The sequence below is a fragment of the Moschus berezovskii genome, chromosome 4 (genome assembly GCF_049115385.1).
Source record: "Moschus berezovskii isolate FMDL1 chromosome 4, NW_MosBer_1.0, whole genome shotgun sequence".
Lineage (NCBI taxonomy): Eukaryota > Metazoa > Chordata > Mammalia > Artiodactyla > Moschidae > Moschus > Moschus berezovskii.
This window is the reverse complement of record NC_142463.1, coordinates 21,955,198-21,980,408: the sequence shown is the minus strand read 5'-3', so window position 1 is coordinate 21,980,408 and position 25,211 is coordinate 21,955,198. Positions and strand designations below refer to the sequence as shown.

Below are 25,211 nucleotides of genomic sequence, written 5' to 3'. Positions count from 1 at the left end.
CAGTGTCCAGCAGTAGAGGCTCAGCTGTCATGACTCAGAGTAAGGAGAGGAGTCAGTCAAGATCAGCAGGCACCCTCTCTGTTGTCCAGGGAGGGAATGAGGCCTAGAGAGGGCACGGACTTCACCAGGGTCACATGGGATTTGAATTCAAGTCTGATCTGGATCTAGTGCTCACGGCCCCTCAGGAGAGGGAGACGAAACACCACTAGGTAGCTGGTGCTTTTAGAGCAGATGGGCCTGTGCTATGCCAGGAGCAGTTAGCAGCTTGGCTTGTCCAGTAATCTACCCAGGACCGTGAGCAATCATGCAGGTGCTGGAGAGCTTGCTCACAGCAACAGGCTTGGCTTGAGGACAGGCTCGTGGGCAGTGAGGACAGTTGATGTGATAGCAGCTCAGGGAGGGAGAGGCCAGGACATGGGTGGGGTTGAGCAGGAAAGGCAGCTGGGCCACAGACAGATCCTTGTCCTTGAGGTCAGACTTATCTGGGTTAAGTTCCAGGACTGCCACTTTTTGCACCTGTTGTGTGACTTTGGGTAAATCACTTAACCTCTCTGAGTCTCAGTTTTCTCATCTGTTCAGTGAAGATATTCACACCTATCTTACAGGGCTGTCATGGGATTTCAAAGCAATATATGTAGAGTGCTTATGCTTTGTAGAAAGAACTGTTACTATAGCCGAAAATGGGGTTGGGACAGGGCTGTATTTGGAATGCCAGGACGGGGAAGAGGGCAGAAGGGAAGTGGAGACTTTCACCATCCACAGTAGCAGGAATTCTTCTGGACCTGCTTCCTGCTGGGCAATGCTGGGGAGCTAGCCCATCTTCGGCTGGGTGGAAGTGGGATGGAGGGGAATAGATCCAGAATATGATAACCCTGGAGGCAAGTTCTGTGTGAGAGAGACCCAGTAGGTGTGGGAGACGTGGCTTTGGCAGAGGAGGCCCAGAGTAAATGTCTGCTGAATTAAAGGAGCCGGAGGAGGAGGCTGGGGAAGGCTTCCTGGAGGAGGTGTCATTTCTATTCTTCTAGGTGCCTTTGCAGGTTGGCACAGCCTATCCTGAACCCCAGCATCTTCTCTCAGTGGCAGATGCAAGCTGCTCCTTCATCCAGGCGGGGGGAGGAGGGAGGGCCTACTCCCTGTCCAGGCCACCTGAGGCAGGGCTGGGCAGCTGAGCTACCCATGGCCACCAGGACATTTCCTCTGGCTCCTCCTTTTTCTCCCCACTGGTTGGTCCAAGCCCTGCCTCCCTCCCCAGCTCCTGGCCTTCGCTGTCCACACAATAACAGGATGTGATCCGTTCGAAGAGAGGAAGTGGGGAGGACGGGCAGTGCTGATAGCGGGGCTCTGACTCTCCACTCTCCGCGCCTCCCCTCCCCTCTCCTTTGGGCCAGCCTCTGAGGCCGCCTCCTGGCCAGGGCCCTGGCTGCCTAGGCCTCTCTCTGGGTTTGGGAGGGATGAGTTTTGGGGGTCTTCAGGCCTGTAGAAGCCCATGGAGAGAGAAACCCTGGCCCTCTGCATGGCCTGCTTCATGACTCTAGCTTTGCTGGCCTGGAGACAACTTTCTGAGACCCAGAGAATCAGAGAGGCTGGCGCAACCAGCTCGCGGCTCCAGGGTGTTTTCTGCCAGAGCATGGGAAGGGCAGGTGGGTCCCTCTGCCTCCACGTGGGCAGGGCTCCACCCATGGCCTGTTTCCACGTGGTCCTAAGCCAAGGCAGTGGGGCAATAGAGTCAACCAAGAGGTAATCATCAAGCACTAACTGTGCTCTGCCTTGCATAGAGGGTGGGATAGGTTGCCAGACAGGGAAACAGGCTTTGAGAGGCAAAGGGGTTGTCTAAGCTCAGCATGACCTAGGAGCTAAGCTGGACTAGAACCCAGCTGTCTTGACCCCCATCCTGGAACTCTCTCACTCTTTCAGACCAGGGCTGTCCAACAGAATCCGTGTGATGGGCATGTTCGATCTGCCCTGTCCAGTATGGAAGCTGCTCGATCAGCTATGGAGCACTTGAACCGTGGCTCCTGCAACCGCGTAACTGAGTTTTTAATTTTGTTTCATTGGCATGAACTTTAAGTAGACCTGTTAAAATGCCATCCCCTCAGGGAAGAGCTGGTATTGGTAGAGCGGGGCCAAGGGTCCCCCGGCCCCAGACCTGGGAAGCTTGGGAAGAAGATGTTGGTCTTAAGGTTCGGCTCACCTGGGCACAGTGTCTGCAGTTTATACTGAAGGGCTGTGCTTTCAGTTCTGCTGTCTCACTGACTCCTTGCAAGGACCCAGTGTGAGGGGACAGTCACCCCCGTTTCCCAGATGAGGAAACTCTGAGGTCAGAGAGGTTAAGCAGTTTGGCCAAGGTCAAGTGGCTGAGAGAGAAGCCCATCTGGGAGTCTGACCTGGGCTATTTGGGAAGCCAGTTCCCTCACCTCAGTGCAGGTGAGACTCCGAGTACTGCAGGGATCACTGAGAGGCACCCTGGAGAGAGTCCCCAGCTGTTAGTAAAGATTATTCCAGGGGCCGTCAGAGGAGGGGTCACCCTCCGCCCCGCCCTGCGTACACCATGGGACGGAGGTTTGCTTGTATGTTATTTTGTGACGGAGGTTTGCTTGTATGTTATTTTGTGAGCCCCTGTGACGGGGATACACTATCTCTCCTGGCTCAGTCTCAGTTCTGCAGATGGTGGTCTGAAGATAACATCCCTCCCCTAGGACAGCCCCCTCCCCTTATCCCATAACTGCCCCCCACCTGCTCCCAACAAGACCCTGTGTTTCTGAGACCCAGTGGAGCTACGGGACCAGGGTAGAAAACCCTTTCCCACCCCATGCCCGGTGACAGCTCAGCCAGCTGAGACCAAGGAGCCTAGGGTCCTCGGCCCTCCCCAGCCCACCCCCAGCAGCCTGGGACCTGTGGTGCTCCTGGGTCCCAGGCTCTGCGGGATCTCAGGAGGCTGGGCCTTCTGCCCTCTGGCCGTTCCCACACTGGAGTCCCCGTTCCCTCTCTCCGCCATTCCGCCCCCTCTCCAGCAGCTCCCCCGGGAGCTGCGGCCTTCAATGGGCAATCAGACTTTCTCATCACTCTCATGCCCCCTCCCTACTCCCCCTGAATAGGTGGGATCCAGACGGACACAGGCACTCCCAGCCCCAAGGCCCCAGGCAATCTCTTCCAGGATCTCTTGGGACCTCTCAGCTCTGATGCCTGCTACCTGCCTTCCAGGCTCGAGACTCTAAGGTCCTGAGGCTGCGATTTCCTTGTTGAGCGATTCTAGAGCAGCGGTCCAAACATGGGGTAACACTCTGGGATGCCCTGGACTGAGCTAAGATCTGAGTCTGTGAGTCTAATAACAGTTGATGTCTCCACAATCCTCAGATTCTATCACCCTAAGAATCAGTCGTCATTCAGAGATCACGTGCTTCTTGGACACTCTTTTTCTTTTTTTTTGGCAGCTACGGCAGATTCCAAGAGGCAGGGAGAGGCTTATGGGGTGGGTGGAACTGGGTGGGGGCTGCCTGGCTTGGTTATTTTTTGAGGAGCAGGGCCGGGGTTGGCCACAGCCCCCTTCAGGGTTCACATCTGCTCGGTTGGGGCTCAGCCAAAGCTGGGCTGCTGGTCCAGTTGCCCGGCTGCGGCTGAGGGGGAGCCTGGCTGGCGGGCTTTCTGTGTGATGCTAATGAAGGCAGTGGCAGGCGAGGAGCGGGAGGCGCTGCTTTTGTCTTTCACTTGTCCTAGCTGGAGGGTCCTCAGAGAGAGACAAGGGGCCCTCCTCAGACCCAAGTGGCCGTGATTAGCCTGCTGTCACTCACTGCGATGGCTCCCAGTACTCTGGGGGTGTGGACAGTTTCCTGGGAGGGAAAGGGGAGGAAACATGGTCCTGTGCCCCTCCCAGTGTTTTCCAGGGAGTGTCCTAAAAAGTTGGCTTAGTTTATGATCCAAGCGAAAAATGCGGCCTCAGCCTCTCTCCTCCATCCTCTCTTAAGAGCCTGTTGAGTGCCCAGAGTCTTCCACATCCACCCGTACCTTCCCTCCTCTAAGCCTTTGTAGAAACCCTGAGATGCCCTCCTGGTAGACTCCCACCACCGCTAACAGTTTTCTGGGTTAAGCTTTATCTGCTGCTGCACCTGCTGGTCCACCCCTCACCCCGCCCTGGACTGGGGTCTCTCTTATTTCTGAGCTCACACAGCCCCTTGAACCATATCAGGGTGCTGCCTATGTTTGCCTATATCTGCTGTCTGCCTGTGTTTGAGTCCTGGCCTCACCTCCCTATTTGTCTGTGAGCCGATCATTGCTGGGACAGTGTGTCACTGGTGCCTCTGTCAGGGCCAGTGTGTGGGGAAGGTACACAGGTGCTCAGTAAATATTTACTGAGTTATTTCATCAGATCCATCACAGAACACATGGATCATTACCGTCATTTTATTATGGGCCTTTTCAAATATACATGAATATAGAGAGGATCATATAGTAAATGGCACCAACTTCAACAATTGTCCGCAAGTAATTGATCTTGTCTTATTTATACCTTCATCCTTCCCCACACTCCTTATCCGTGAAATGGATTAATACAAAGCAAATCCCAAACATCATGTTATTTCATCTGTAAATTCAGTTAAAATCTTTATTAGTTGATTAAAATATCTCCTGAACATTCACTCTGTCTGGTCGTATGCTACATTCTGGTAAATTCCTATTCATCTTTCAAAGCCCAACCTAAATGTCACCTCTTCTTGGAAGTCTTCCCTGATCTTTCCTTTCTCCAGGGGAGCTTAATGGCTCCTTCTTTGGGGTTCTAATTGTATACCTCCCTCACAGAACTCATTGCTTTTTAATATTGTTCTGTTTTACTTTGTTTTGTTTATGTGAGGAGGAATTGTATACTTAAGAGCTTTAAGATCAAACATATGTGGATCCACTTACTTTCTGAGTTTAACTGCTTTGAACCTCAGTGTTCTTGTTAGTACAATGGGGATATAGCACTTACTTCATATGTTGTGAGGATTAGAAGAGCGATAGCTCTGAGGCTCCTGGTACAGTGCCTGGCCCTCAGTAAGCATTCCTCCCAGAAGTGGTAGCATCACTGAAGCGGTGAGCCTCACTGTCATCTGGACTGAGCTGGAGGGCAGGACCTGGTGCTGCCTGTGTGTGTCCTGGCAATTGGGAGTCCTCTCTAGAAGAGTATGGTGGGGGAAAGCCTCCGATTAGCCAGAAAATGGACAGACTGGGCTCTCCCACAGAGCCCCTTGGCCCTGCCTGGCCAGGGATGGATTCTTTGGCAAAGAGAGACTCTGGGTTAACTTTTGGGCTATCTAAAGGCATCAGTAAAAATTTGAAAAAGTAATTTGATTTTGCCTTTCTAGTGCATATTTATTTTATTTTTAAACTACAAGATCTCTCCCCACTGCTCCCTCCCCCCCCACCATCCCAGTCCTCAAACAAACAAACATTCTTTGTTATAGAAAATATGGAAAGAACAGAAAGAGAAGAAAAGGGAAAAAATATCAGCCCAGGTCACCAATGAAGGTTTTGATGTATTTCCTCCCTTCAAAAAACAAAACAACCCCCACCTCCAGAAAAAAAATACCCATGTTTTTCTTTCCTCAACCGTGAAATTGCAATTGCATTTTAACTTTTGCATGCAGCTCCTGCCTTTGGAAGTAATTTTCATTTTGAAGGTCAAAGTCTGACCTTTCAGATAAAAGTTTCAAGTGTGAAAAGGCCCAATGGTTTGGGTGTGGCTCTTTCTAGTCCGAGTTAGAAGTGGTGTACATGTGGCCAACAGAACAGTACCCTTCTCCACCCTGCTGGAGCTTCTAAAAAAGAACTGGTTTGGGACAGGGCAGGACAGCTCAAACACTTGACACCCTGTTCAGATCTGGGTACTTGCTCCTAACATTTACCAAGTGTGTGAAACCAGACAGCATTCAAATGCATTATCCTCCAACCAACCCAGTGCAGCATTACTGGGAAACAGAGGCTCAGAGAAATGAAGATACTTGCTCAGATCACAAAGTTACTAGTGGGTGATAATCTTGACTCTCGGTTCACACTTCCTGGTCCTCAGGAATCATCCTTCCCCTGCCCCTTGCTGTGCTCTACCTCCCACCTCTGCAAGCTCACAGCTGCTGCTTGCTCACCTCTAGTGGTGTGGAGCTCACCACCTTTCAGACTCATCTCTGCTCTCACTGGACTGCTCTTCGAGACAAGCCTCTCTCTCACTGAACCAAATCCAGTCTCTGTGTGACTCCTCATCAGGCCCAGCTCTGCAGTCGGAGGGCACAGAGCAAAATTTCTCTCTCTGATCTGGAGACAGAGCCCTCCGAGGCTGCTCCTTTTCAGGCTAAAAGCTCAGCTTTTCCAAATATTTAATAGACTAAGGCAAAACTTGTAACAAGGGAAGAAAAGAGTTTTAGTTAGGATGAAATAAAATCAGCAACGTGACTTCAAAAACCCTAAAATATGAGCCTGCCTGATGCTTGTAGTTTGATCATAAGGGTATAAAGGCTATATGTGCTGCTTCTTTATCTTCCCTTCAGTTCCAGTGGGGATGGATACACTCCCCATCCATTCAACTAGGGCATTTCTTAGGGCTGGGTCCCAGTCTTGGCCACGTTGACCCTGCCGAAGGTCTCAGTCACCATCCATGAGTGCTAAATTCTAAGCCTCTATTTCCAGCTCAGAACTCTCTAAGGAATGCCAGATCAACACCCCTACCTGCACCCTGAGATGTCCCCCAAGACCCGGGAATCCAGCCTGTCTGCACTAGAAGCCAGGATATGTTTCATTGCTCATTGCTTGTCCCATCCCTAGCATGTGAGTTCCCCAATGGGCAGAGCTGTGTAGCTATAGTGTCTAGAACAGTGCTTTGCACAGAACCGACCCTTTGAAAGTTCTGTTAAATGAATGAATACATGCCCTCCCCTAACCTTCTGCTCTTCTAGTAGTCTCTGGTTTAAAAAAAAAAAACAGCACCAACATCCAAGCATTGTCCAAAATGGGGAACCCACGCCACCTTGCTACGTCTCTTCTGAGGCCCTTCTGCCTTGTATCCACGTGGTCACTGCAGCTGCCAGTTGTACTCCTTAAATTGCTCTTCGATCCTCCCGCTTCTCTCCATGCACTGTTTGACCACACTGTCTCTGTCTTGGATTCCCCCCACTCCAACCACCATCACCACCAACCCCACACCCAGCCTACTCACAGCTTCCTGCCTTATCTAACCCATTCTTCAAGCTGTGGTTGGAGAGATCTTGCTAAAATGCAAAGACTGCCTATGTCACTTCCTTGCCTAAACCCCCATAATGTCTCAGTATTCTCTGTAAGGTAAAGACCAAACCTCTTAACAGGTCCTGCAAGGACCTCAAGACCCCTTTCCCAACCACCCTCTGCTCCCTGGCCAGGCCCATCTCCCATCAGCTCCTCCTGCCTGGGCTCCTTCCCATCAGCTCTTGCCCAGCCTGAACCGGCTCCTTCCTACCACGGCCCAAGCCCAGGACTTTGGATCTTCTGAAAACACAAAGGAGCGCTGCATTGCTGCCCACATCTCCCGAATGTACTTCTCCAGCCTGGAACTTGCTTCTTAATTCCAGACTCACATGCATGCACGCATGTGCGTGTGCTAAGTCACTTCAGTTGTTTCCATCTCTGTGCGAGCCTAAGGACTGTAGCCCACCAGGCTCCTCTGTCCATGGGATTCTGGAGTGGGCTGCCTTGCCTTCCTCCAGGGCATCTTCACAACCCAAGGATCGAACCTGTGTCTTCTGCATCTCCTGCACTGCACGTGGATTCTTTACCACTGAGCCACTGGGGAAGCCCCCAGACTCACATACCCGCTCCAAACCAAACTTGCAAAACCTGCCCCTTCTAAGCAAGGATAGCATAGCACTCCTGAACCTTCCCCATTTCAGCCCCATGCGCTCTGAGTGGACTCAAAATCTTGACGGCATTTCCGCTTCTCTTTCCCTTGTATTTCAAATCGTGTCACTTTACCCCTGAAAGACAACTGGATTCAGACCATGTACCCCCAGTTCCACTGCTGCCACCTTGGCCCAAGCCACTGTCATCTCTTGCCTGGAGTGTTCAGTAGACCCCTAACTGGACCCCCTGCTCCTGCTCCTCTTGCTCCCTGTGGCCTCTTCTCAGCAGATCACATCTCCTGTGCTCAGAGTCCTCAAAGAGCATCTTGTCTCAGTCTGACTAAAAGCCAAAGTCCTTATGTGGCTCACAAGCCCCAGAAGAGTGGCCTTAGGTAGCTCTTCAACCTCCTCTCCTGCCCTTTCCCAGCACTCGTGTCCTTCGGCCACATGGCACCTCCTTCCGTGTTCCTTTCCCAGGGACTTTGCAGATGCTCTTTGCTCTTCTTGTCTGCAATCCTCGCTCCTCTGAAAGCTGAGCACCTTATTTCCTCACTTCCAGCTTTTCTCAACCGTCACCTCTTAGAGGAGCCTTCCTTGATGAGTCTATATAAAACAGCACACCCCTCCCTGCCAGGACTCCAGCCTCCTGATCCTGTCTTGACTTTCCCCTACAGCCATGTGACCTATTTTATCTGTTTATTTGTTTGCTTCCTGGCTAACCCCTCTAAGATATAAGCTCTGTGAGGGCAGGGACTTTGTTTTGTTCCCTGCTGTATCCTGGGCATCTGAAAGAGTGCCTGGGCCATAGGAAGTTTTCAGTAAACATTCATAGAGTGAGTGAAGACATGAATTTTAGACTTGATACTGTTGTACCTTTTCTTGATTTCATAATCTAGGAGGCGTCCCCATTTATATACTCTTCCACCTCCTTTAAAACATCTGGTGCGACGGTAATTAGATGATAGTATAATGGAAGCTCTGTCTTGTTCACTACTGTGTCTCCAGTCCCAAGGGAGACACTAAATTGAGTGCTGAGTGAATGAATGAAAGCAAATCAAACTGCTCTTTGGGAAACTGACCAACAAGCAGGTGCTTCACAGAGGGACTGAACTCTGGGCTAGACACAGGCATGCCTGGGGTTTAGTCCCATCTCACCTACTAACTTACAGTGTGACTGCCTGTTAGTGACTGTCTCTCTCTGGGTCACAGTTTCCCCAGCTGAAAAACGAGAAGAAAGATCACACTACTCAGAATGAGCCTTTAGGCCAGGAGAGACTGTGATTCCAGAAGCCAGCCCTGACCCTGTGATTCCACTGCTGACCCAGGGCAGGGGAGCAGGGCTGTGTGGGAACCACTGGGCAAAGACTGGGCCTTGGGATTGTGCTGGCAAGATGGGCTCTTGTCACAGGACCAGCCCTTCAGTTTCTTGGCAGAATGAGTGGGCAGCAGAAGGTGATTGATCTTTCCCCACTGGGGGGTCCTGGCCATAAATCTCACCAGCCCAGTAGGGTTGCCTAGGACCCAGAAGTCACAGCCAGTATATTCCTTGGCTTGGCTGGCTCCCAGGGGTGCCTTCTGCTCTTTCCAGCTCCCGGGCACTGGGGCCACTGGGGGCAATCTGAACACAGCCCCCAGCTTTGAGCCTCAGAAAGCCTCTGTCCAGACAGTGCTGATCTTTCTCCAGGTCTGACCTTGAGATCATGTGGCTCTGCTTTCAGCAGACCTGCCCCAGGTTCCCTGTAAGTTAGGACTTCTTAACTCTTTGCACTGTGGAAACATGCATAGAATAAAATGTATGGCATTGCAAAGGAAACCTATTGGAGAAGGCAATGGCACCCCACTCCAGTACTCTTGCCTGGAAAATCCCGTGGATGGAGGAGCCTGGTAGGCTACAGTCCATGGGGTCGCTAAGGGTCGGACACGACTGAGTGACTTCACTTTACAGTTATTAAGATATTAAAAATACAGGTAATCAACCCTGAATATTCTTTGGAAAGACTGATGCTGAAGCTGAAGATCCAATACTTTGGCCACCTGATGCGAAGACCTGACTCATTGGAAAAGACCCTGATGCTGGGAAAGATTGAGGGAAAAAAGAGAAGGGGCAACAGAGGGTGACATGGTTGGATGGCATCCCTGACTCAATGGACGAGAGTTTGGGCACGCTCAGGGAGACAGTGAACGACAGGGAAGCCTGGCGTGCTGCAGTTCATGGGGCTGCAAAGAGCTGGACACGACTTAGCGACTGCACAACAACTATTATGTGTATTTTATGACAAGATCGAGTGGCAGTCTAGTTCCAATGACTGTTGCGTGTTTCCATAGCGAGGAGCAGAAACAATACGTCCAGATATCCGCAACAATTGTGTGGTAACATGAAGACATCACAGAGGGACTGTGGTTTGATGCCTTCATTCCTGATGGAAGGAAATGGTGAATTTCATTTAGAGGTTTGTGAAAATACAGATGCAATGCTTTCCCCATGAACCCTTGTTGAGGGAGTGCTTGGTGAAGGGAGCCCGGTGAACCAGATGCTGAGTCTGAGAGGAGAGAGACTCACCACAGTCCTAACCAGCCTGCTTCCTCAGAACCTGATTAAAATACAAAAATCTATCATCATCTGTTAACAGAGTCACAGAATCACAGGTTTCCCGAGTGGGCAGGGTCGGAACCCCTTCTGCAGCTGCCCCTTCTGGGTGACCTGGTTCCTGGCCTTGCCTTGTGCACCTCTAAGGATGGGAACTCACGCTCATCCCGGGCTAGCCAGCTCCAGCTTCTCCAAACAGTCAGAACCCTGTCTCCTCTCACGCAGAGATGAAGAAGATCCATGCTCTGCGGCCGCAGCTAACAAACAGAGGAATATAAGGCCCCAACTAGAGCTGATGCTGAAGCTCCAATACTTTGGCCACCTGATGCAAAGAACTGACTCATTAAAAAAGCCCCTGATGCTGGGAAGACAGAAGGCAGGAGGAGAAGAGGATGACAGAGGATGAGATGATTGGATGGCATCAGCGACTCGATGGACATGCGTCTGAGTAAGCTCTGAGAGTTGGTGATGGACAGGGAAGCCTGGTGTGCAGCAGTCCGTGGGATCCCAAAGAGTCAGACACGGCTGAGCGACTGAACTGAACTGAGAGCTAAAATACCTTATTCATTCAACAATCATTCTCTGAGCTGCTCTCTGCCAGGCCAGAGGGAGGCACTGGATTTGCTGGGACTCAACGTTTGTCAGGTGTGTGCTCAGTAACGGTGTGCTGGGTTGCCTTCTCTCCAGGGAGACAGACATTATGTGAGTAAACACACATATCAACATGTCATTGCAATCTGTGATAGTGGCTGTGAAGAGACAAGTAGGGGATTCATACAAGGACTGACTTCAGATGGAGGAGAAGGGAGATCAAAGAAAGCCCTTTGGAGAAAGTGACACCTAAAGCAAGACTTGGAGGATTGGTTAGAGTCTGCCAGGCAAACAGAGTGACCCGCGAGTGTGGAGGAGGCCCTGATGTGGGAGAGAGCTTGGCTGGTGTTTAGGAAGAGGTGAAGGCTCTGGGGCCAGATGAAGCTGGAGAGAAGGATAAGGGCCGTGGTGGGGTCTTCAAGCCCAGCTAAAGAGTTTGGATATTATCTGAGGAGTTACTGAAAGTCCTGAAGGGGGTTAAGCAGGATCTGTTTGAATGAATAAAATAAGGTCCCCAGGAGCTCTCAGGTTTGCAGCAAAGACTTTAGCAACATGAAATGTAAGAATGAGTTAAAAAGCCTTTCACTTTTTTGCTCTAAAGCACCCTAATTGGATGTGTCTCCTTGCTTTTCCTCAGGCTGAGCTCCCTCTGCCTGGAAGCTTTTCCCAAGCTGCCACTCTGCTAGGTCCAAGTCAGGAGCTTTCTAGCATGCCCCTCCTCTGGGATGCCATCCTTAATGAGGCAGCTGTCAGCGCTTCCCTAGTGCACAGCCTTGAGCATGCCATGTGTGCTGCTCAGAGCATCACTGACTGTTTACTTGTCAGCGTCCACCCTCCCTTCTTCCAAACTACCCCTGGAAGTGGTCGGAGGTAGGGGGCTGGAGAGAGGAAATTGCAGAACTTTCAGCTGCAAACAGGCCCCTCTCTGCCCTCCCCAGCTAGTCTGGGATCAGAGCTAGACTCTGCCACCTGCTGGCATCAAGGGGAATGGCAGGCTAAATAGGGTGGGGAAATAGGAGACTCCAAGAAGCTCCAGTGTTCTTGCCGGGAGAATCCCTTGAACAGGAGGGCCTGGCATGCCCTAGTTCACGGGTTCGCAAAGAGTGGAACGTGACTGAGAGACTAACACCACCACTATTACTACTAGAAGCTTCAAGGGATTAGATCCGGCAGACGAGCACCTTAAGAACTATGGATGGAGACTCACAACATTGTACGGGAGGCAGTACAAAACTGTCCCAAAGAAAAAGAAATGCAAGAAGGCAAAATGGTTGTCTGAGGAGGCCTTACAAAAAGAAGAGAAGAGAAGTGAAAAGCAAAGGAGAAAGGGAGAGATATACCCAACTAAAGGCAGAGTTCCAGAGAATAGCAAGAAGACATGAAAGCCTTCTTGAATGAACAATACACAGAAAAAGAGGAAAACAGTAGAACGGGCGAGAGCTCTTCAAGAAAATTGGAGATACAAGGGAACATTTCATGCAAAGATGGGCTCAATAAAGGACAGAAATGGCAAGAACCTAACAGAAGCAGAAGAGAGTAAGAAGAGGTGGCAAGAATATACCGGGGAATTACACAGAAAAGGTCATAATGACCTGGATAACCACGATGGTGTGGTCGCTCACCTAGAACCAGACATCCTGGAGTGTGAAGTCAAGTGGGCCTTAGGAACCATTACTACAAACAAAGCTAGTGGAGGTGATAGAATTCCAGCTGAGCTATTTAAAATCCTAAAACATGATGCTGTTTAAGTGCCAGCAAATCTAGAAAACTCAGCAGTGGCCACAGGACGGGAAAAGGTCAGTTTTCATTCCAATCCCGAAGAAAGGCAACGTCAAAGAATGTTCAAACTACTATATAATTGTGCAAGATAATGCTAGCCAGGTAATGCTTAAAATCTTTCAAGTTGGGCTTCAATAGTACATGAACTGAGAACTTCCAGATATACAAGCCGGATAAGAAGAGGCAGAGGAACCAGAGATCAAATTGCCAACATCTGTTCGATCATCAAAAAAGTGAGAGAGTTCCAAAAAAAATCTATTTCTGCTTCATTGACTATGATAAAGCCTTTGACTATGTGGATCACAGTGTGGAAAATTCTTTTCCATTACTGTGTGGAAAATTCTTAAAGAGATGGGAATACCAGACCACCTGACCTGCCTCCTGAGAAACCTGTATGCAGATCAAGAAGCAACAGTTAGAAGTGGACATGGAACAATGGTCTGATTCCAAATTGGGAAAGGAGTATGTCAAGGCTGTATATTGTCACCCTGCTTGTTTAACTTATATGCAGAGTACATCATGAGAAATGCTGGGCTGGATGAAGCACAAGCTGGAATCAAGATTGCTGGGAGAAATATCAATAACCTCAGATATGCAGATGACACTACCCTTATGGCAGAAAGTGAAGAGGAACTCAAAAGCCTCTTGATGAAAGTGAAAGAGGAGAGTGAAAAGGTTGGCTTGAAGCTCAACATTCAGAAAACCAAGATCATGGCATCTGGTCCCATCACTTCACGGCAAATAGATGGGGAAACAATGGAAACAGTGGCTGACTTTATTTTTTGGGCTCCAAAACTACTGCAGATGCTGATTGCAGCCATGAAATTAAAAGACGCTTGCTCCTTGGAAGGAAAGTTATGACCAACCTAGACAGCATATTAAAAAGCAGAGATATTACTTTGCCAACAAAGGTCCATCTAGTCAAGGCTATGGTTTTTCATGTAGTCATGTATGGATGTGAGAGTTGGACTACAAAGAAAGCTGAGCACCAAAGAATTGATGCTTTTGAACTGTGGTGTTGGAGAAGACTCTTGAGAGTCCCTTGGACTGCAAGCAGATCCAACCAGTCCATCCTAAAGGAGATCAGTCCTGAGTGTTCATTGGAAGGATTGATGTTGAAGCTGAAACTCCCATAATTTGGCCACCTGATGTGAAGAGCTGATTCATTTGAAAAGGCCCTGATGCTGGGAAAGATTGAAGGTGGGAGGAGAAGGGGATGACAGAGGATGAGATAGTTGGATGGCATCACTGACTCGATGGACATGGATTTGGGTGGACTGTGGGAGTTGGTGATGGACAGGGAGGCCTGGTGTGCTGCAGTCCGTGGGGTCGCAAAGAGTCAGACATGACTGAGCGGCTGAACTGAACTGAAATGAACTGAGAGTACATCATGTGAAATGCTGGGCTGGTTGAATCACAAGCTGGAATCAAATTTGCCAGGAGAAATATCAATAACCTCAGATATGTGGATGACACCACCCTTATGGCAGAAAGTGAAGAAGAACTGAAAAGCCTCTTGATGATGGTGGAAGAGGAGAGTGAAAAAGTTGGCTTAAGACTCAACATTCAGAAAACTAAGATCATGGTATCTGGTCTGATCACTTCATGGCAAATAGATGGGAAAAAAGTGGCAACAGTGGCAGATTTTATTTTCTTGGGCTCCAAAGATTGTGGACAGTGACTGCAGCCTTGAAATTAAAAGATGCTCCTTGAAAGAAAAGCTATGACAACCCTGAACAGCATATTACATAGCAGAGACATTACTTTGCGGACAAAGATCGGTATAGTCAAAGCTATGGTTTTCCCAGTAGTCATGTACAGATGCGAGAGCATGTGAGAGACATGCTGAGCACAAAAGGATTGATGATGTTGAATTGTGGTGCTGGAAAAGATTCTTGAGAGTCCCTCGGACAGCAAGGAGATCAAACAAGTCAATCCTAAAAGAAATCAACCATGAATATTCATTGGAAAGACTGATGCTGAAGTTGAAGCTCCAATAATTTGGCCACCTGATGCAAAGAGCTGCCTCATTAGAAAATATCCTGATGCTCGAAAATATTGAGGGCAGGAGAAGAGGGCGACAGAGGATGAGATGGTTGGATGGCATCACTGACTCAATGGACGTGAGTCTGAGCAAATTCCAAGAGATAGTGAAGGACAGGGAAGCCTGGCAGGCTGCAGTCCACGGGGTCGCAGAGTCAGACACGAAATGGCGGCTGAATAACAAGAAGTAATGAGGACCGCTTTGGCGTTTCTGAAGGGTAATTGCAAAAGATCTAACTGGGTGGAGGACCTAAGAGGGCCTGATGACACAGAGCGACAGAGCTCTGCGCGAACAGGAGCGGGGAACTGAGTGTTGATGGAATAGTGGCTCAGAGATGAGGAGACAGGGTCCAGCCCTGTGGGGCTGCTGAGGCCTGAGTCCAGATCTTGGATCCAAGCCAGACCAGCAGGGGACCCAACTTGTTACCATGGGGACCCAGGGCTGTGTCCATACAGCTGGAGATGTGACCCCCCTCATAGTTGGATGAGGAAACCTACAGAGCAATGACCAGCCTCAAAGCCAAGTGTCCACCCACACCCTGCCCTCCCCTCCCCCGCTTTCCGGAATAACTTGTTTTGCTCTAAAGCTTGGGACTTTGACCTGGGAGGTGTGTTTTCCTCCTGTTGGTCACCTACTGTCCTTCCTGCTCACCCCCCTCCCCCATGGCCCGCAAAGCATGGCCCAGGGAGTCCTTGTCCTTCCCTGGACTCTGTAGGGAAGGGGGGATGCTTGGATGTGAGAGGTGGGACCTGAGACTTGGGGATGATGGAAGAGGCTGAGCTGCCCCTGGGGCGCCATGGCTGGAGAGGGGGTCCCAGCAGTGACTTCCCTATCTCTTCTTGGATCTTGCCTTCCTTGGTTTCGGGGACACCCCATTCTCCTGGAGTTTCTCCTTCTGCTCCAGCCTGGCTCCTCTTCCTTTGCAAGGCCCTTTGTGTTCAGCTGTGTCCTGCTCTCTCACCGTCTGCCCCCTCCTGTGCCCTGGCTCTCTCCACACACACACACACACACACACACACACACACGCGCGCGCGCACACACACACACCCCGGGGAGACCACGCACTCCAGTGTCTCAACTACCAGTGCTGAGCCACAGGCGGCTCTCAGAGTGCGCTTCTCTACCCTAGGCCTGGGGATCCCCCTGCCTTCTGGAAGTTTCCCTACAGAGCGTCCACAAGCACAATACATCTAAACCTGTAGCTCATCACCCCTCCCCACCTCCTGAAACTTGCCCCGGCCCCTTGTGAGGGGCCACCAAGCCACAAACGGAAGTGACCCTCAGCTCCTCGCTGCCCCTCACTCCCCACTCCCAGCTAGTCAGTGTTCTGGTGCCCGTGTCCTGTCCATTCAGCCCTCCTAAATCGGGCTCAATCCCATTCCCTCTGCCTCACCCTGCAGCCCCTGTGTGGCTATTGTAAGTTTCCCCATGACTTTCCTTTTTCCGGTCTGTGGGTGCCCCTTTCACTCTCCACGCTGTGTGCAGAGGTATTTTCTTGAATGCAAATCTGATCCTGTAACTCCCCTGCTTAGAAGAAGGTTATCAGTGTTTGTTTGTTAAATTCAACTCCGTTCCTTGCATTCTAATCAGTGATGCCCTGGCTGTTGATTAACACACCAGGTGCCTACTCTAGCCACACATGGTGCCAGAATATACTGAAGACACCAAGTTGGAGTAGGACAGACATGCATAGACGGCATCACTCGCCTCCAAGCCAAGTTCCCCGAGATCACCTTGAGACCCCACGTTGGCATGAATGTGTGTATCCCCCATGGCGGTGGGCACACACAACCACACACACACAGGAAGCAGGGATAAGGTGAGATGTCTGGGTGTGCCACTGGCAATAGCAAGGGCTGACCAGGAGGTCCCGTGAGCACCAGTCTGGTGGTATCTGGGCAGGGGGCGCTGTGCAGGGGCTTCCAATTCACACCCTTGCTTCTGAGGACCCTGTCTCTGACACTTTGCCCTGGTCTACTGGTTCCTTTTTTCTTGGCCTCTGTGGAGCCAGACTACAGCATCCGTGGCTTCCTGTACTCCTGGAGGAAGGTAGGGGGCCATGGAGGAAGGAGACCCAGTAAGACCCTTGGCCTCCAGGCCTCAACAGGTACTTGGGTCATTCTCAGATCCTGAGCTGGAGGGCCTGATGATCTCCATGGGATCTTGAGATTTGAGGACCCAGGGACTCAGGGCCCCAGACTGGACCTTCCAACCTGGGAATGTCCTTCACTGGTCCTCCAGAGCAGGACACCTACTTCTGTCATTGGGATGGGTGGAGAGGGATCAGAATGTGTGTGCAGAAGCCTCTGACCAAGCTCAGATCCTGTCCCAGCTTCCAGGGACCAACTCTGGGGCAAAGAGGTGGAGCTGAACTGAGTCAGGTCGGCTTGGCTGGGTGGGGACGGCTGGGGACTAGGACCTCAGGCTCTCTGTCGTGATCCCCATGGGAAAGGGCAGATTTAGAGAGCTAGTGAACTGGGCAGGGAGTGCAGGGACAGAAGCCAGGGCTGTGTGCAGGACTGGGCACCTGGGGTCTGACTTGGCTGAGTGGGGACAGGTGAGGAGAAGAACAGGAAATAGGCCAGGCTCTCAGGGAGAGGGCAGCTTTGACCTTTCCTAGCCTCTCGGGTTTTCCCCCTGTCGGAACCAACCAGCAAATTTCTTAATCCCACTTCAGCCCTGCCCAGAGGCCCCGCCCACTGGGCTCATTCAAAGGCAGGAGCAAGAATGTGTCACACCTTTCCGCAGAAACCAGCCCCACTGCCAGGAAGGGGGAGCTGACACAAAATTCCAGAGGCCTGGGGCTTGGAGGTGAGGCCCAGCTCCTTTCACCTCCCAGGGCTTGGCCCCACTGTCTTTGGAAGATGATCTCAAATGCCAGCCTGAGTGGGCTGGGCTCTGGCCAGGGAAGGCCAGGCCTGGCAGCTCATTACCGCGGGAGGGAGGGCAGGTTCCCTCCTTCCTCCCCTCCTCCTTCCTCCCTTTCCTCCTTCCTCACTAGCTTCTCTCCTCCAGGGTCAAACCAGGCCAAGCTGATCTCAGCGAACACCCACAGGACCCACAGCAGCTCCAGGGGCCCAGGTTCCAACCGTGTGAGCAGGTGCCTGCAGCCATGCCAGCCCTCAGCCTGGTTGTCCTGAGCCTCCTCGCGGCAGTGCCACCCGCCAGCTGTCAACAAGGTAGCGCAGGCCTGGGCCGGCCAGGGGCTGTGGGAAGGAGAGGGCCGGGCTTGGTGCTGGGAGCCCAGGGGTGGAAGGGGTGGCCTTCTGGTCCTTCTCATCACCCTTGGCACCTGCAGGTTGGAGGGGGAAGAGGCACTGGGCTAGCCGGAGGAACCTCCAAAGGCAGACACAGGCGTCTGGCTGGGACATGTTTCCCACAAGTGAGAAATGAGGGCAGCAGGGAAACGCTGGATCGAGGGTTGGGGAGGAGAGCTGAGACGCACGCTCCAGGAGCAGAAATTGCCCTAGAGATGGCTGGGTTCTGAGAGTTGGGGGCTTCAAGGAGAGTGAGAGTGGGGGCTGAGCCACCCCTCAATGGCAGGCTTGTTTCTGGGGCGGTGCTGTAATGGTTTTGGCCTAAACCCCATTGTTTCCCACCCAAAGTCCCAGTGTGGCTCCCACCATGTTCCTGGGCTCTCTGTCCAGCTTTGCCTCTGTGTTGCTGTGTGCTGTGTATCTTCCATCACCCAAGGAGATGAGCAAATCACTACCCTTCTCTGAGACTCAGTTTTCTCATCCATAAAATGAAGACAATAAACCTGCCCATCCACTTCCCAGGGCACCTACCCTGCAGGGGAGGGGTAGGGCTTTGTATGAGGAAAGTGCCACACCCACCGATTAGTGTCTGCCCTGTGCTGTGAGGCTGTGTTTGCAGCCAGAGTCTGGGGACTGTGCAGGTGGAATTTGGGCCCAGAAGGGGTTGACTTCCAGAGCACCCCTCCTTTGCAGATGCCCTGAGCTCTCATGCATGTCTGCTTCAACTCTGTCTCTCAGGTCTTGGAAGCCCTCTTTGGGAACTGAAGATCAGAGAGGCTGAGCAACTTGTGTAGGTCACACAGCAGAGCACGAAGGGACAGGGCTAGATTTCCTCTCTCCTGCCCCAGGCCCTGCCCCTTGTGCTGTATGTCCACCCCAGAGCCACCTGGAAGGAGGAGCAGTGTCCCTGGTGTGTCTGGAGGGAACTGGCTGCAGAGACAGGCCTCCCAGGGCCTGAGCCCTGACTCCCAATCCTTGAGTAGCCATTGACCTTAGGAAACAAAGGGCCTGAACCATTGTTTTTTCAGGAAACAATAAGCCAAAAACAGCGTTTTAGCAACTATGGAACATACAGTAACCACACTGTGTATCTCCCTCACCCAAGGAGATGAGCAAGATCTAACCACAGGACAGAGTTCCCAGGGCCCTCCCTCCTTCCCAACACCTGCCAGGATCAGTGACTGCTCGGAGAGGAGGCAGTGTCTCCCCGCATCAGGAGAGCTTTCTGGTAGACTCAAGGAAGGACCTTTGAGAGGGAATGAGGCAAAATGAAGTTTCTGATGCTCAACCTGGGCCCCTTAAGTACAGGATGGCACTAGGGATGCAGGTATTCTGGCCTGGAAGCAGGACCTTTCAAAAGTCTCCTGTTGGCCTCTGTCCCTTCCTGAGACATCTAACTGCTACTGCGTGTCTGTTCTCGGTGTGGCCAGGCTCTCGGGCTCACAGACACGGTGATGTCGGGGGAGAAGAGAGCCCTTTGGGGCTGCCAGTGGCTGAGGGCAGAGACTTCTGGGAAATCTTGAGGGTTAGAGATGGTGTCAAGGGTCAAGGGTCAAAAGGCAGAGAAGGTGCCTGGATGGGGCCTCAGACTGGTGTCTGGCCTAGTCCCTTGGGCACCCAGCCAGAGGAGCTGAAAGGGGATCAGGTTGGAAGCGCCCCTCCTGCCGAGACCCAGAGAGAGCTCGGCCCTCTGTCCTGCCTTTTCAAAGGTGTTCTGTCCCACCCTTCCTTTGGGCACCCCTGGCACCCCCAGCTGCGTGGCTCTGCCTGTCCGTGCTCCCACGCCTACCCAACCCCAGAGAACCTCTGCTACAAAACAGGATCTTCCAGATGCCAGCCCAGTCCTATTAGCTCTGGGCCACCCCAGCCTGGGAGCAGGGGAGGAGGGGAGCCATCCTCCCTGGCAGGGCCAGCCTGGCTATTCAGGGGGCTGCCCTTTGGTCCCTGGGCCAAGGCTCTCCCTGGGGGCCCCTACTTGTGACCCACTGCAGCGGGAGAGGGCTGCAGGAGGGGACACTCTGGGCTGCCAGGGCCTCAGACGCTGCTCTCTGAGGCTTCCTCCCTCCTTGGCTCCTTTCTTTCTTCCAAATCCTGTCTTCCTCCAAACCATCATCCCTTTATAAGCCCAGTTGTCAGACGGGGTCCTTGTTCCCCAGACGGTCTCCTCTGGTAGACCAGGGTAGGCAGTGGGCTGGGAGCCTCCAACACAGGCTCCTGCCCAGAGGCAGGAGGGCCCCCTGCACCGGCAGCGCCACTGCGCCCAGCTTGTTGCAGGACACCCCCTCCAGCTTCCTGTCCCCCACCAAAACACAGCACACTCCTCCCTTTCCAGGCCGGGGGAACCTGCAGCCCTGGATGCAAGGCCTTATTGCCGTGGCTGTGTTCCTGGTCCTTGTCGCAATCGCCTTTGCTGTCAACCACTTCTGGTGCCAGGAAGAGCCGTGAGTGCTGCCTGGGCAGCCCTGGGGGCTGGGCCGGCACAGGCAGGGTGGGACCAGGACCCCGGCCACTGCTCTCATAGCAGGGAGAAGGGTTGATGAAATCCTCTCACTGTGTGGAAGGGACACGGAGGCCTGAGGTCTCAGGGAGCAGAGCTGAGGTTTGCTGGCGCCTAGAGCTGAGTGCGCTCACTGAGGGCAGGTCGTCTCTTCTCGGATTCTCAGTGTTTCTATCTGTGTAGTTGGGACAGAGGCCCATCTGTGATGGGGGCTGTGCAAATGCCTGGACAGGAATCTCTGCCCTTCTCCAAGGTCTGTTGGCATGTTACATTCGGGAGGTACAGAGGGCAAGGGGACAGACACTGCTCTTGTGCTCACAGACTCCCAGATGGGAAGGGAAGCCATCACAGCTTGAGGCTGACGCTAAAGGAGCCTGCAGAGTGTCATGCGGGCCTGACCTGGGCGGGAAAGGAGGGCGATCAGAGAAGGTTTCCTACTGCAGGTTTATCCTGAAGCCCAGGAAGGAGCCAGTCCCAGCACAGTGCAGGGTGGGAGAGCACTGCAGTTGAGGGGTGCTAAGTTCAGGGCAGAGCACAAAGGTAGAGGGGGCTGGGCTGAAATCTAGTTCATTCTGCACCTGTCAACTGTGGGCAAGTCTGCGTCTGCCCACGGTTCTCATACCGGTGGCCCGGTCCTGGGTGCCAGCAGCAGCCCTGCAGGACACGCTGAATGAACATGAGCAGCTCCCAGGTGGAGAGAGGGAGGGAGAGGCCTGAGACAGGCTGGCGAGGTCGGCAGAGCCCAGGCCAGGCAGATGCTTCTGCACTAAGGCCTCGGACTTCAGGCTTTGTCCTTAGTGCAGTGGGGATCCAGTGCAGGTGTGTAAGCCGGTCTCAGGATGAGATGTCTGCAGGGGAAAAAAAGGGATGAGGACGAGGTCAGGGGACAGTCTGGACTGTGGAGGCGGCAGAGGGGAAGGAGAGAGGGGACAGGTCTAAGAGCTGTCAAGGAAGGAAGGGGTGGGGACACAGAGACAGGATGGGGCAAACATCCCGGCTTCTGATGGGACCACCCACCGAGACAGAGACCTTGAGGGAAGAGGCAGGTCTGGGGCAACTTGAGTATATTATGTCCGAGGTGCCCGTGGGATGTCCAAGGAAAGACGAGCAGTGGGCAGGATCCTGGTGACCCTCATGAGCGTGGTGCCTGGGGATGTTGGGGTAAAGGCCACCCTTGAGTAAGAGGCAAGGAGATTGTTGTTGGAAATGATTCTTTTCTCCGTTGGCCCCAGCTCTGCCTTCAGTGGCCACTCCTACTGCCTAGGAAAGCCTTGTGGGGAATCCGAGGCAGACACTGAGGGCTGCCGGTCTGCTCTTGGGCTGAGCTGAGGCCAGAGGGAAACAGCAGAGGGAGACCAGGAGGTCGCTGGTACAAGGTCTGGGGTACGTCTTTAGTAGACCTCAGGCTGGAACCTGAGGGTCCCACTGTGGGTCAGGGAGAAGGGTGTGAGACCCCTTAGAGTGTGGCCAGAACCAGGCTGCTGGGCCCTGCTGGAGAGAGGGGCTTCCCCTAGAGCCTATAGAACAGGGCCTGCCTGGACTAGAGGGAGGAGTGGTAAGAGAGGGAGAGGGGACCCAGAGAGCCCTATTGATGAGCTCTGTCCCTAGGGAGCCTATAAACATGGTCATGACCATTGGAAACGAAGCAGACGGGATCCTGGTGGGAACAGATGGAAAGTACTCCTCAACGGCAGCAAGCTTCAGGTGAGGCACCGGTGTAGGACAGATCACCCTGTGCTCCGGGGGCTCCCGGGGACCTCAGGACCAGGAGCTTTTGATGAGGAGAGGGTGGGGAGGATGGGGGCTCATGTGGGGAAGGGCTCAGTGAGGAGAAAAGGTTCAGTGTGGGAGGATGGTGAGTGAAGGGGCCTTCGGGAGGACTTCAAGGCTCCATGCAGCCTCAGTTTGCAGAGAGGGCTCAGTAAGGGATGGGGACTCGGTGTGGGGAGGGGCTCAGGAGGTAGATTGGATTCATAGGGAGGGATGTAGTGGGGAAAAGAGGCTCAGTGGAAGAAAGGGACTCTGAAGGGACGGGTAGAAGGACTCTGGGGAGGAGAATCTGTAGGGGAGGAAGCTCAGTGAGGAAGTGGGCTCAATGGGGGGTTTCTTAGTGGGGTTCCCAGGGGAGAGGCTAGATGGCAGAGAGAAATGGGATTCAGGGTGGTGGTGAGAGGCCTCTGGTCTCAGGTGCAGAAGACCAGATATGGTCAGGGGAACCCCCTCTGGGACTCAAACATTTATTCTGGAAGACACAGCCCTCACAAGTGCAGGATGGGGCAGGGAGAAGGGGATGGGATAGAAGGAGCAATGACCCTTATCATCCTCTTTCAGGACCAGTGAGCATGAGAATGCTTATGAGAACATCCCAGAGGAGGAGGGCAAGGTCCGCAGCACCCCGATGTGACCCCTGGTTGCCTGTGTCCATGCCCAGCCCCCTCCCTCTCTCTACAGGGATCGGCAGGAAGGGGCCTGCCTTCTCCAACCCCCACATCTGCCCCACCCTCCTGTCAAGGTCCACGCTCAGACTGTCCGGATTGGGGCTCAGCTGTGGCCTTGAGGTTCTAGGGGGTCTCCTGCCCAATTCATTTCAGAAGACTCTTCTGAAAAGGACAATCAGTTCAGCACGTCCCATCCTGCCTCTCATCGCCCTTCCCCGACCGTGGCAACAGCCCTTATTTCTGTGAAATAAAGACATTTTGTACTTCTGGGTCTGAGGCTCTCAATAGCTCAGAAATAGCTCCCCAGGCTTCCAGAGAGGCCCAATCTTGCTTTCTGAATCATCTTCCAAAGCCACTGTCATGGTGATTCTGGAGAATTTCCAGGAAGGCCTCTCTGGGAGAACCCCTGAGGCCAGGGAGCACACTTCTTGCTCCAGGCAGAGACCCTCTTAAAAAGCACAGTCCACCCACCCCTTTTTAAAGAAAACACGTATTTATTTGACTGCATGGAGTCTGCGCTGCGTCAAGCAAGATCTTTCCTTGCGGTGCACAGACTCTCTAGCTGTGCTGCACTGGCTTAGTTGCTCCACGGTGTGTGGGATCTTAGTTCCCTGACCAGGGATTGAACCTGGGTCCCCTGCACTGCAAGGAGGCTTCTTAACCATTGCACCACCAAGGAAGTCCCAAACCTTCCTCTCTTGACCTGCCCTTCACAACTGCAAATCTGGGTGATTCTGGGCTCTTCATGTAGCACCAACCCTGACCCCCCCACCCTGCCTCCATGTTGCCAGACATTGCAGCGGGTTCACTCATTGCTCGTTCATCAAGCTCTGTCCTCATCCCCATGGCCCCTCTGGGCTGGGCTTGGGGCATTGGAAGCACTGGGGAAAGTCTTGGGCTAGGACTCGGGAAGCTCAGATTGGAGCCTGAGCAAGTCCCCTCCTGACTTGCCTTGCGACTTTGGAGAGTCAATGTCCTCTCTGAGCTCTGCTGACCCTCTGTGGAGGATTTAGCCAGGCTCGCCACAAAGCTTGAGTGGGAATTATCCTTCCTAGGTTCCAAATAGGAAAAGGGGTACGTCAAGGTTGTATACTGTCACCCTGCTTATTTAACTTATATGCAGAGTACATCATGAGGAACACTGGGTTGGAAGAAGCACAAACTGGAATCAAGATTGCCGGGAGAAATATCAATAACCTCAGCTATGCAGATGACACCACCTTTATGGCAAAAAGTGAAAAGGAACTAAAAAGCCTCTTGATGAAAGTGAAAGGAGAGTGAAAAGGTTGGCTTGAAGCTCAACATTCAGAAAACAAAGATCATGGCATCTGGTCCCATCACTTCATGGGAAATAGATGGGGAAACAGTGGCTGACTTTATTTTTTTGGGCTCCAAAATCACTGCAGATGCTGATTGCAGCCATGAAATTAAAAGACGCTTACTCCTTGGAAGGAAAGTTATGACCAACCTAGATAGTATATTAAAAAGCAGAGACATGAGTTTGAGTGAACCCCGGGATTTGGTGATGGACAGGGAGGCCTGGCGTGCTGTGATTCATGGGGTTGCAAAGAGTCAGACATGACTGAGCGACTGAACTGAACTGAACTGAACTAAAATCACTGTGGATGCTGATGGCAGCCATGAAATTAAAAGACGCTTACTCCTTGGAAGGAAAGTTATGACCAACCTAGATAGCATATTAAAAAGCAGAGACATCACTTTGCCAACAAAGGTCCGTCTAGTCAAGGCTATAGTTTTTCCAGTGGTCATGTATGGATGTGAGAGTTGGACTGTGAAGAAAGCTGATCATGGAAGAATTGATGCTTTTAAACTGTGGTGTTGGAGAAGACTCTTGAGAGTTCCTTGGACTGCAAGGAGATCCAACCAGTCCATTCTAAAGGAGATCAGTCCTGGGTGTTCATTGGAAGGACTGATGCTAAAGCTGAAACTCCAATATTTTGGCCACCTCATGCGACGAGTTGACTCACTGGAAAAGACTCTGATGCTGGGAGGGATTGGGGGCAGGAGGAGAAGGGGATGACAGAGAATGAAATGGCTGGATGGCATCACCGACTCAATGGACATGAGTTTGAACTCCGGGAATTGGTGATGGACAGGGAGGCCTGGCATGCTGTGATTCATGGGGTTGCAAAGAGTCGGACACGACTGAGCGACTGAACTGA

At 52.3% G+C, this 25,211-nt stretch overlaps 1 protein-coding gene across 2 annotated transcripts; it reads left to right on the top strand.

Moving 5' to 3' along the window:
- Window positions 1–26: 26 nt before the first annotated feature.
- PDZK1IP1 (PDZK1 interacting protein 1) lies at window positions 27–23,298 on the top strand. 2 transcript variants are annotated; one of them, XM_088834841.1, is made up of 5 exons: window positions 27–209; window positions 17,852–18,015; window positions 20,426–20,534; window positions 22,199–22,294; window positions 22,922–23,298. In XM_088834841.1, exons 2-5 carry the CDS (start codon window positions 17,949–17,951, stop codon window positions 22,992–22,994), a joined length of 345 nt encoding a protein of 114 aa, XP_088690967.1. In that variant the 5' UTR covers window positions 27–209; window positions 17,852–17,948; the 3' UTR covers window positions 22,995–23,298. The 2 variants fall into 2 exon arrangements, with proteins under 2 accessions (XP_088690967.1, XP_055258530.1); XM_055402555.2 differs by lacking the exon at window positions 27–209 and adding an exon at window positions 17,552–17,647.
- The last annotated feature ends 1,913 nt before the right edge of the window (window positions 23,299–25,211 follow it).